The sequence below is a fragment of the Capra hircus genome, chromosome 10 (genome assembly GCF_001704415.2).
Source record: "Capra hircus breed San Clemente chromosome 10, ASM170441v1, whole genome shotgun sequence".
Lineage (NCBI taxonomy): Eukaryota > Metazoa > Chordata > Mammalia > Artiodactyla > Bovidae > Capra > Capra hircus.
The window spans coordinates 83,133,533-83,146,296 of NC_030817.1; the positions used below are offsets into that span (position 1 = coordinate 83,133,533).

At 43.7% G+C, this 12,764-nt stretch overlaps 1 protein-coding gene across 1 annotated transcript in view; it reads right to left on the minus strand.

Annotated features, from left to right (window-relative positions):
- The window catches only part of THSD4 (thrombospondin type 1 domain containing 4), a 665,429-nt gene that overhangs the window by 512,982 nt on the left and 139,683 nt on the right, over positions 1-12,764 (minus strand). The window contains exon 6 of the mRNA XM_018053563.1: positions 2,505-2,607. Within this exon, the coding sequence (XP_017909052.1) occupies positions 2,505-2,607 (103 nt within the window). The remainder of the gene's footprint in view (positions 1-2,504; positions 2,608-12,764) is intronic.

The following is a 12,764-nucleotide window of genomic DNA, read 5'->3' on the forward strand; positions in this document are numbered from 1 at the left end:
CCGCCGTGGTGTCACATGCCATCTTTCCTCTGTGCCTGCGTGTCCTCTATATGTGTGCCTCTGTGTCTCTTCTCTTTATATAAGGACACCAGTCGCATTGGATTAAGGGCCCACCCTCATCCAGTATGACCTCTTCTTAACCTGAACCTTAATTACATGCAAAGACCTTATTTCCAGATAAGCAAATTCATAGGCACCAGAGATAGAAAAATCGGGGGACATAATTCAACCCATAACACTGGATAAGAGAGAGTCTTTCTCACTATGATTGCAAGTTCAAAGCCATGTAAGCCTGTCCATCCACCTGAGAAGTAAGTAAACAGACCAAGAGACGGAGAAAGAGAGAAAAGCAGGCTCCTAACGTTATTGGGGGAGAAGGCAATGGCAACCCACTCCAGTACTCTTGTCTGGAAAATCCCATGGGTGGAGGAGCCTGGTAGGCTGCAGTCCATGGGGTCTCGAAGACTCGGATACAACTGAGCAACTTCACTTCCACTTTTCACTTTCATGCCTTGGAAAAGGAAATGGCAATCCACTCCAGTGTTCTTGACTGAAGAATCCCAGGGACGGGGGAGCCTGGTGGGCTGCTGTCTATGGGGTCGCACAGAGTCGGACACAACTGAAGCAACTTAGCAGCAGCAGCAGCAGCAACGTTATTGAATCCCTCGAATGCAGCCACATCTAAATCCCAGCCCCATTCTTGGACTTCCCAGTAACAGGACCAACAAAGTATCTTGCTTAAATATAGGTAGGCTTAAATATAGGTAGGCTTGGTTTTGGTCACTTACAGCCAAGAGTTCTAATTAATACATGCACTAGTGAATAATGCTATATAATGTAAATCCAAGTAGTTTGCCATATTTGGATGGGGATGAACAGGTGGACTATCCATGAAAAAGACTTGCCATGAGTTGAAACTAAGTGATGGGTATATAGGAGGTTATTATCATATGATTATACCATTCTATCTATCTTTTCATATGTTTGAAATTTTCCAAAATAAAAAGTTGAATCAGATGTTAATTACTCCTCCTCCTACCTGAGGACTCATAATTAAAGTCCAGTCTGAGTCAGGGCAAACAAAAGAACAGAAAAAGTAGAATCATAGATAGACAACAGCTGGCATCCACAGGCAATACTGATGATAGGTGAAAATATTAGCATGAGTTTTCTTTGTGGGATGCAAAGAGCTTTTGATACTAGGCTTGACAGGATCAGGTGGCTGGCAGAGGACCACGTGGAACTAAGCAGAGAGGGTGATGTGGCTCCAGCTTCAGCGTAAACAATGCAGACAGACAGCGCATGGCTGGAGGAATTCACCTTGCCTCCCAGTGAACCACGGTAAAGCAGCTATTACTACCCACAGCCAACAATAAAGCAAGGGTGCAGCTCAGACAAAAGAAAGGGTTACTTCTCTAAGTGCTCACTGCCAAGTACTGTTGCCCTGACATAAGAATATATTTCACAGTTGACAAAACACTCACGATTCTGTGCCTTAATTTAAGCCAGAGTCACCACCTCTTCTGAGATCCTGCCTCCATCTTGGATTAGAGTTTCTCAACCCCAGCTGCCCATCAGAATGACTTGTGATCTTAAAAAAAAAAAAAAATCCCCATCCCCAGGCTGCACCCCAAATCAATTAAATCACAATCTCTGGGAGTGGCACCCAGGCCTCAGTATTTCTAGAAGGCTGCTTAGTGATTCTAATGGGCAGTGATCATGAGACCACTTTACGAATCCAACCCAAGCTACAGACACTTCTCTGAGACAAACGTGCAGACAAGAATAATTCTGCATCCCATTTCAGAGCAGACATCCGCCCCACCTCCCTCTTCCCATGGCCTTACACCTAGGCACGACTTCTCACATGCGGACACAGATTCTATAATGCACTCAGCACAACTTACTATGGCCCCAAAACCAAAACGTAAAACAGAAGCAACATGGTAAAAACTCAACAAAGACTTTAAAAATGGTCCTCATCAAAACAAAGCAAACAACAAAGGAAAGTGACTCCAAGATCTGGAACGGTACTGACGAGCTCTGCAGTGGTTGCCTACCACACTTTCTCTTGGGAAACTGCATCTGAGGCTCCCCCAGCACCAAAGCCAAACAACTGTCAGCCTTACACCTCTAGGCTCTCTTAAGCCATTATACCAGCCCTTGCAGCAGGAACCTAGGAAAAGGGAAACTCTAGCCTTGCTCACTCCTCACAAGTTTAGCTTGAGTCTCTTGCTTCTTCTCATTTCTTGACCCTTGCTCTGTCTCACTCATCCTGTCATCCTCCGATGCTGCTTGCTTCAGTCAAAGCCTCTCCCATCTGACTAATGGTCCAGCTGTCACCTGAGAGCTATTACTACCTTCAGTAAAGACCCGTACCAGCTCCTCCTCACACTGCCACGCTAGCCAGCATCACACCAGTTCCTCCAGCAACAACAAAAAGGCAACAGGGTTGGAGAACAGACAAAACTGATTCCTGTGGACAGGGCTGGGGCTACTCTTACCTTCTGCAAATGGTTCCCATTCATAAAACCGGCCCATGAACGGCTTGTTGTTGTAGGATGCACACTGTACCTCCCAGATACTTCTACTGCTTTCTGGACACACCTAATAAAGCAGATATTAAATATGCAATTAGCATCCATATTTTTTCATGGCCCAAGCCAAATCCCATGAGGCCTCACCAATGTTAAATGCCTGTACTTCCCCACTGAAACCTGGATTTCTAAAAATGTGCTGATCATCTACATCAAAAATTTTAAATGCTTCACTCCAAGTTTACTAAATCAAGTCTTTGGAAGGACACTACATTTTTAACATGCTTCCCATGTGAAGTTTTTGCATACCATAATTTGAAAACTACTGACCTAAACCTGCTCTTAACAAAGAGGTCTGCTCGCCTCCCTCAGAGAGGCCACCCGTTTGCATCTGTTTGACTTTGCTCATGCCATTCCTGTGCATGGGGTAACATTCACAGCAGACACAGACACCGCTCTTACCAATGTGCAGCACTATTTTAAGCATACAACTAGGGCTTCCCAGGTGGTGCTAGTGGTAAAGAACCTGCCTGCCAATGCAGGAGATGTAAGACATACGGGTTCAATCCCTGGGCTGGGAAGATCCCCTGGAAGAGGGCATGGCAATCCACTTCAGTATTCTTGCCTGGAGAATCCCACAGACAGAGGAGCCTGGTGGGCTAAGTCTATGAGGTCACAAAGAGTTGGATAAGACTGGGGCCACTTAGCATGTATGCACATATTAACTGATTTAATCCTCATGATGACAATGTTATTAGTATTTTTACAGATTTGTTTCTACTAGTGAGCAAACTGAGGCATGAAGCAGTCACATAGCCAGTGAGGGCATAGGCTGAATTGAACCCCAAGAAGTCTAGTGCCCACCAGGCTGCCTGCCAGTCTAAATTCTGGCCTAAATTCTCTCTACTGCCTAATGCAGGATGGTGCATCTTATTTTGTCTAAATTCTCTTCACTATCTACTGCAGGAGATCCAAGCCCTCAGCCTACAGAAGAGACATTCAGAGAGCTCCTGGGAAGTGCAGACTTGTGGATCCCTCCCTGAAGGATTCAGTAAGTCTGGCATGAGGTCCAACAATCTGTAGTTTGTTAATTTATCCAGGTGATTCTGATATACTAGTCTACTCAGGTTTAATATCCAGCTGCTTCTGGCTTATTTCTTTCTTATTTATAAATGGTGAATATGAGTAAAATGGGACATAAATGTGAAATAAGATCAGAATCTCCTATTCAAATTGTGGATAAGGTAGGTTCTAGCTTTTTAAATCCAGCGCACTCTCAGGTGAAGGGTGTGTGCCTATGTGTCTGTATTTTAATAATCAGACAGGAAAGGAATGCGGCCACTCAAATATTTAAAGCCCTGTACAGAAGTCTCTGAAGTAAAGTGCTAATACAATAGATCAAGTCCTACAGGATTAGAAGGAAATCTACTATATGTATCAGAAACATCAGGTCTCCTGGAAGATGAGGGAACAGAGGGGGGGAATAAAACCAGGTGGAAGGGAAAACATCCCCTGCTTGATGAAGGGCAGTGGGGGAAGCTGCTGGGACAAACATGCAGGGTGGTCATAACCCTACTGCAGCCTGAGCCAAACCATATAGAACAAGAAACCATGTGAAGTAGAACATAATGGAAACTGGGCCGGGGGAAGGGGGCCAGGTGGTTGAGCAGCGTGCTCTGAGCTCTGACAATGGGTGAGAAGCTAACAGGCTGGGGAAAGCTGTCTCCAGGGGCCATGGAAGCCAAGCTGCTGGCGGTCCTAAAGCCGGAACCATGTAGGCTTCCAGCAAAACCAGCTGCCTCCATGAAGGATTTGGGGTTAAGATGCTTTTTACAACCCTTTGGCCAGAATGACAGTTCAGCTAGGATGAGATCAGGCGGGCAGCTTAGGAGCAGGCACCATCCTTTCAATGAGAAAGACTAGCTAAGGGGATTGTTAAAAAATACAGATTCTTGGGCTTCCTTATCCAGTGGAGGATAAGGAAGAGGGCCAGGAATATACACTTGGAATGCGCCCCCACTCTGGTGATCCTGGGGCAGCCAGCCTGGCACCAGATTATGCAGCCACAAATAAGAGCCACTCCCAGGCCTCAATCACACTCCAAATGATTTAACATGCAATCCGAGTGTGAGAGCGGAAGAAAAGCAAGTACAACTCCTTAAATTTAAAGAGGAGGACACAGAGGCATGGAGAGACGGGTTACCCTGCCAGACATCGCACAGTGACATAGAGGCGGAGCCCAGAATGCTAAACACCCACCCTGGCCATCCCTAGAAACTTGAGATCCACTGCTGGGTGGCAGGTTTTCGTAATGGAAAGAGACTAGAACACATGGGCCAAAAGTCCTGTTCCTCAAATAACCACTCCTACACAGAGCCAAGCTGCTCTGAAGGAGGCTCCAGCCAGGAGCCACCCTAATTAACCTGGTGGCAGTTACCAGCATCAGAAGCTGCACACCATAAAAACTCAGCCAGTCTGTTTAACTTCTTTATAATTTTATTCTTTTTTATTTTTGGCTGTGCTAGGTCGTTGTGGCTGTGTGGGCTTTTCTCTAGTTGTGGAGATCTTCCTGGATCGGGGATCAAACCCTTGTCTACTGTACTGGCAGGCAGATTCTTTACCACTGAGCTCCCAGGGAAGCCCAGAAGTCTAGCTATTCTTACCATCACCATCACCATTATCATTTAGCAGCGAAATAGTGCCAAAAAGCTGGACCACGAAACAGCACAGCTTCAGAATCATTTTGAATCATTTGATGCTTGATAATCTAAATGTATACTTCACGACATGGAAAGCAGTCCACAATCTACTGATTGAAAAACGTGATTATGTGTGTGTGTGTTGGCAGGGTCTGTGTGTGTGGAGACAGTGAGAGAGATTCGAATGGTTATCTCTGGAAGATGGGTTATAGATGTTTTCTTTTTATAATTAACTTGGTTTATTTGTATTATCTAGTTTTTCTGCTATATTTAACATTTATGTAATACAGATGTATCACTATCGAGCTCTTCCAAACACATAGCCATGCAAAGCTGGAACGGCTCAATACTGTTAACATTTTTGCAGAGTTTTTAATGCTAATGCCTGGTGCTTTTATTATATCCATATGCATCTGCCAAGTCTACCAGCCACCTGTGATAGGTCATTCAGGATATCTTGTCTCAGATCAACAAGTTCTTTACATTTGAGTGTGGCCCCAGTTACCTCCTGAGGCCAGGGTGCTTGTGAACATCTGACCCCTGAGGGATCAGGTGCTAAAACAGCAAATCCACCTATGGTTACCAGGAAGCAGATGAGCCCAGAGATTGACCATGGTACCCAGGGATTACCTCGCATGGGAAGGTGCAGCAGGAGGTTAACAAGGTACCCTGAAAGATGACCCACAGGAGGCCAGGTGAGTTGCCAGTGAGAGTCAGGACACTACTTCCAGAGGAGGGGAGAGACCTGGTCAGAAAAATGCAAGCCTCACGGAGTCCAGATATGGAAGTGGGTTATTGAGACAGAATTACGGTACAGGAGAGGAACATAGATGTCTGGGGTGATAATGATGATGATGGTGTTAAGAATAGCTAAATCTGGGGGCTTCCCTGGTGGCTCAGTGGTAAAGAATCTGCCTGCCAATACAGGAGACAAGGGTTTGATTCTTGATCCAGGAAGATCTCCATGACTAGAGAAAAACCCACACAACAACGAAGACCTAGCACAGCCAAAAATAAACAAAGAATAAAATTACAAAAAGAAATAGCAAACTTTTATCAACACTCACCAAAAGTCAGCTATTCCACCATACGATTTATGTATATTTACTCATTTAATCTGCACAACCACCCATGTCCATTTTATAGATGAGGAAGAGAAGGCAAAGAAAAGTTAAAGCAGCTGCCCAAGGTCACAGGGCATGTGGGGAAGTCAGGTTTTAACTCTAGAACTCATGACAGTAACCACTCTGCCGAGGTGCCCGTTGAGATCGTGTGGACAGCATAGCTCAATTGTAATGGATCCTCAGACAAGAGAGCTGTAAGGTCCTCTTGCTTACTGTCAGGAGACATCCTGGAGAACAGGTTTAGATTCGGTCTCTGAGGCCCGCTGGAGTAGCCCCAGTAACAAAGACTAGGGAGCTGAAGATTGAGGATGAAAACCAAGGAGGGCTGGGGAATTTCTGTTTCATGTCTCTTCTGTAGATTACATCTGTTTGTACTTGTCATACTGTTATCAGTGTATGATCTCCTTTCATTTCAACAGACTCTCTGAAGTTAAAACTTCCAGATTACAGATCATTTTACATTTGTTACACTTTAAGTGGGTTGTTTCCTGATGCCACAGACTGAGTCACCCTCACCTTATCAGTAATTGTTTCTATATTACACTGCGAGTTGGCCTGGGGCAGATTTCCTGCTGATCCTTTCCACGGGCACAGATCCTTATGATCTTCAGGCCAAAAAACTGAAACAAGGGACAAGCCATAGAGATAGAGATCAGGCCCGCTCAGGATGGGGCCAGCTACGACTGGAGCTTTACAGCCAAAGAATGCCCCTGGGAGATAACCTCCCTTCAAATGACTCTCTCCCATCCCAGAGAAGGAGGGTTATTCCCACCGGTCTCTTATGGGAAGTGGAATAAAGATGTACTTTAATATAATGAGCAGAATCCTTATAAAGCACTTGAGGCCCTATCCAAAGTTCCATCTAGACAATTGCTTAGAGTTGCGATGAGTCACAAAAATTATTATGGAAAATCTGGCTATGTTTCCAGTGACCCTGGTTAATCTGAGATGACAGCTGCCCATACATAACTTCACTGCTCAAGAGGTCCCTGTCAGTGATCACACAATTACCTTTTAGTAATTAATTGTTTCAGTTCCCCAGGAGACTGAAGAATATCATCCCTGATGAAGACAACACCAAGGAACATGACCTTGGGGTCTGCCTGGGTCCTATATGCACTTTTTTTTTTTTTCTTTAGCTTTTGCATTGCTCTGGATTCAATCAAAAGACCAGCTACCATAGCAACACATGATGTATTTAACATCACCACAGTGAAAAAAATCTAAAGAACAAGCTCTAGAAAATGTCCTTGCACTGCCATGAGAAAGTGCCTACGTGACCTTGGGAAAAGTACTCTGCTCCTCTAAAACAGCCTAAATGGCTGCATTTCAATCCCAAGCCCTATGCTACTGCCCCCAACCCTGGAATTCCATGAGGAGTAAATTAGTAATATATTCAAGTTTGTATCTCATACTAATGCAATACATGTTAGCTGAATTGAAATCTAAGAAGACATCAAAGATGAACCCAGCAGTTCCAGAAGCTCTAAGTGCCTGACAGGTGGGTGTTCTCTTCTACAGATGGAAGATGGGCTTTGTTTCCCAGCTGTAGAATCATACAACCATGGATCAAAATTTCTTACAAGCGATCCAGCACAGTTTTCAAATATGTTTAACAACTGTTTTCCCAAGTCACTTGGAACAAACTCAACTTTGCAATAATGCTGCCACCTCCCACCACTTCCAGGGTCCTCCAGACAGTCAGCAAACTGGTTTTTCCAAAAGAGCTTGGTAAAGGCTTTGGATTTAAAAAACAAATAACTGAGGTTTTCTCCATTCTCAGACACTTTTTGTTTCCTATCCAAATTCATACTGTTCTCCTAGAGAAAGGAGTTTCCCTCTTAGTAAGTTCATCAAAGACCCAAAGGATGTTAATGTAACTAAGCCCATCCATTCACCCAAGAGAACCCTATTTCTTAAATACTCTGTACACATGTCTATACAAACCTAGGTTTATCACAGGAATGCTTGTTTATTTCTCCCTTTTTAGATTATTCATGTATCTCGAGATCTGTAAGAAGAATAGCTCTAAAAGAGAATATCCTTTATACAACTAACCAGGAAGTATGTGGGAAAAAGTAAACTTTTAAATTCAAAGCTCTTACTCCCCCAAGGAGCACAAATCTTACAGTGGCTACTTTAAGAATCTTACTAATAAGCCTGGTTTCCCTCCCCTCTGCCATCTGCTGAGGCAAGACGTGAAATTCCTTCAAAGGCAAACAGTCATTGTACCCTTGCTATGATTGCAATTATTGAGGATGCAAAGAAAAATTCCTCAAAATAGTCTCCTGCAAGGATTTCATAGGCCAAGGTAAAATAAATAAAGAAATAAGCCAAAACATGTAATGCCATGGGAAGAATTTGGTGAACCACTTAGTCACTACGTTTCTAATCTTGAAAAATAAGGAGTTGCTTGATCCTTCAAAACATTGACAAATCAACAAAACAAAAATTATTAACATACTATATATAATAAAAATATAACTGAAAATAAAATGTGGCTAACAGAATAGCAGAGTGGATGTAAGGGGGTCATTTCTTTATCTTGCAGAGTGAGGAGTCAACAGAGAAAATTTGAAGCTGATATATCAAGAAGCGAGGTGTTGGTATACTATTTCAAGTTATGGAGAAATTTAAATTTGAAATGATTGACTGTAATTACATCTTGAGAGAGGGACGAGGATATACCTCTTACTGCCACTGTGATATTCCATCCTATTTGAACTTCTTTTTGTAATCATGAAAAGTGACAGTTGTGAATAAACAACTCACTATTAAAAAAACTAAGATTATGGCATCCAGTCCCATCACTTCCTGGCAAATAGATGGGGAAACAATGGAAACAGTGACAGATTTTATTTTCTTGGGCTCCAAAATCACTGCAGATGGTGACTGCAGCCATGAAATTAAAAGACGCTTGCTCTTTGGAAGAAAAGCTATGACAAGACTAGACAGCATATTAAAAAGTCAGAGATGTCACCTTGCCAAGAAAGGTCTGCACAGTCGAAGCTATGGTTTTTCCAGTGGTCATATATGGATGTGAGAGCTTGACAATAAAGAAGGCTGAGCATTGAAGAATTGTGGTGCTGGAGAAGACTCTTTAAAGTCCCTTGGACTGCAAGGAGATCAAATCAGTCAATCCTAAAGGAATTCAACCCTGAGTATTCATTGGAAGGACTGATGCTGAAGCTCCAATACTTTGGCTACCCGATGCAAAGAACCGAATCATTGGAAAAGACCTTGATGCTGGGAAAGATTGAGAACAAGAAGAGAAGGGCGCATCCGAGGATAAGATGGTTAGATAGCATCACTGACTCAATGGACATGACCTTGAGCGAACTCTGGGAGATGGTGATGGACAGGGAAGCCTGGTGTGCTGCAGTCCATGGGGTTGCAAAGAGTCAGACAAGACTGAGCAACTGAACAACAACATATTTATGGGTATGATTCATACATTTATATTTCACACATATATCTGTATGAAATTTATTTGAATATTTATGTTTAATGCATCTAATATTTACATGTTTATATATACTATATATATAAGGCCACTGTTCACAAAATATTCATATCCATATTTCATATATATCTGTTAGTCACTCAGTTGTGTCCAACTCTTTCAACCCCATTGACTGTAACCCACCAGGTTCCTCTGTCCATGGAATATCCCAAGCAAGAATACTGGAGTGGATTGACATTCTCTTCTCCAGGGGATTTTCCCAACCCAAGGATCAAACTCAGGTCTCCCACATTGCAGGCAGATTCTTCACCATCTGAGCCACCAGCAAGCCCATTTCTCACACACACACACACACACACACACACACACACACACACACACACACGTATTTCTATGGAAAATTCCGAGTGGCCTGAGAAGATGAAAGCAGAGTGCTGCAAACACCACTGACATTCACATCTATTTCCCAGACAAGGCGGCTGGGGCCAAGTTCATGACTGGAGAAGCCTAAGTTGAGCCCTGAAGTTAGAGAACTTGTGTATCCAGTAACTGGCCCCATAGTTCCTGGTACATTTCATACCTCACAGAACTGCACCGACTTCTTGATGTGGCCCATTTGCAAAGTTTCTCCTTAAACTGCATGCAGGAAGTTGTTTATCAGTTCCTCTCTCATTTCATATAAGAGTAGCAATGGGATAGAATTAAAATCTGCCTAAAGAGAGCTTAGCTATATTTGAGATTTGTCCAACATCCTCCCTTCATTTTCACTTACTTTGAGCCAGAAACAACTCTGCATGTGGATAAATCCATTGTCAGAAGTCAGTCCCACCCCAGGGAAATTTACTGGAGAGTCACTGGAGATACCACAACTCGTCACAGCCTTTTTTTGCTAAAAGCTGCTTGTTAGCCCCAGAGGTTTTTCCCCTCAAAATGCTAAGTGCACTCTGTCTAAACTCAGGATCATGCCTCCTTTGTCAGCAAAGCCCTTTAAAAACTCAAAACCTTGTCCCCGCCTTGCACCTGGTGACTCACTGCAGCCTCCTTGATCCAGAAGGAGCCTGTGTGTCAGTTTCCTCTCCGGGGAGGAAGTACTGAACTCAGAGTGCTTAAGAGAAGAAGGAGGGAGAGAGACATTTAGGGCTCCAGGACAAACAGCGTAAGATGTCTCAATTGGTTAATTACGTTGCAAATAATAATAATACAAAAGCCTAGAAACAGCTAGCAGCAAGAGCTGTATTTTTACTGCATCTCTACAGACACCAGGAGAGATTGTGCTTTGGTTTTCTCCTTCCCATGTGTCACCCCTATAAAGAAAGACTCTAGTCATTTTGTCCCCAAGTCTTGACCTTCAATAAGCATATATTTAAAATGGAAAACCAACAAGGACCTACTGTATAGCACAGGGAACTCTCATTAATATTATGTGGCAGCCTAGATGGGAGGGGAGTTTGGGGAAGAATGGATACATGTATATGTGTGGCTGAATCCCTTTGCTGTTTACCTAAAACTATCACAAGCTTGTTAATCAGCTATGCTAAGTCGCTTCAGTCGTGTCCGACTCTGTGCGACCCCATACATGGCAGCCCACCAGGCTCCCCCATCCTCGGGATTCTCCAGGCAAGAACACTGGAGTGGGTTGCCATTTCCTTCTCCAATGCATGAAGGTGAAAAGTGAAAGGGAAGTTGCTCAGTCATGTCCAACTCTTGGCAACCCCATGGACTGCAGCCTACCAGGCTCCTCCATCCATGGGATTTTCCAGGCAAGAGTACTGGAGTGGGGTGCCAAATCAGCTATACTCCAATACAAAATAAAAAGTTAAAAATAAAAGAAATGTATCTGTTTACACGATGTTTGAATACTCATTATTTTTAGCCACAGTTGAGAACGTGTCCAGGGCTGTGGATAAACCATGTTCACCTCCTGGTGTTGCTCCTTCACTGCTGAAGATATATTTGCAGGTGAAGTCACCGCTCAAGCAAAAGCATCTCATTCCACTGAGAGGTCCTCCAACATCCCTTCTTGTTTCTCAGCCCTTACTGGAGCCTGAAAGGACTCTCGCAACTCTGTCACTCCCCCTTTCTAGGAAACTCTCTTCTCTGCTGAATCAGCTGCACTGCTTCAGGAGGCCTTCGCTTCCCTTCACCCAAGCCAGGTTCACTTCCACTATCTGGAGATTTCAAAGGACCTACACAGCATGTAGGGCGGTGCCTGAGCACTGCACTTGTTCTTCAGTTCAGTTCAGTCGCTCAGTCGTGTCTCTGCGACCCCATGGCCTGCAGCACACCAGGCTTCCCTGTCCATCACCAACTCCTGGAGCTTGCTCAAACTCATGTTCCTCAGGTCGGTGATGCCATCCAACCACCTCATCCTCTGTCGTCCCCTTTTCCTCCCACCTTCAATCTTTCCCAGCATCAGGGTTTTTTTCTAATGAGTCAGCTCTTTGCACCAGGTGGCCAAAGTGTTGGCACTTCAGCTTCATCATCAGTCTTTCCAATGAATATTCAGGACTGATTTCCTTTAGGATGGACTGATTTGATCTCCTTGCAGTCCAAGGGACTTTCGAGTGTCTTCTTCAGCACCACAGTTCAAAAGCATCAATTCTTCAGTGCTCAGCTTTCTTTATGGTACAACGCTCATACCCATCATGACTACTGGAAAAACCATAGCTTTGACTAGACAGACCTTTGTCAGCAAAGTAATGTCTCTGCTTTTTAATATGCTATCTAGGTTAGTCATAGATTTTCTTCCAAGGAGCAAGTATCTTTTAATTTCATGGCTGCAGTCACCATCTGCAGTGATTTTGGAGCCCAAGGAAATAAAATCTGTCACTGTTTCCATTGTTTCCCCATCTATTTGCCATGAAGTGATGGGACCAGAAGCCATGATCTTAGTTTTCTGAATGTTGAGTTTTAAGCCAGCTTTTTCACTCTCCTCTTCACA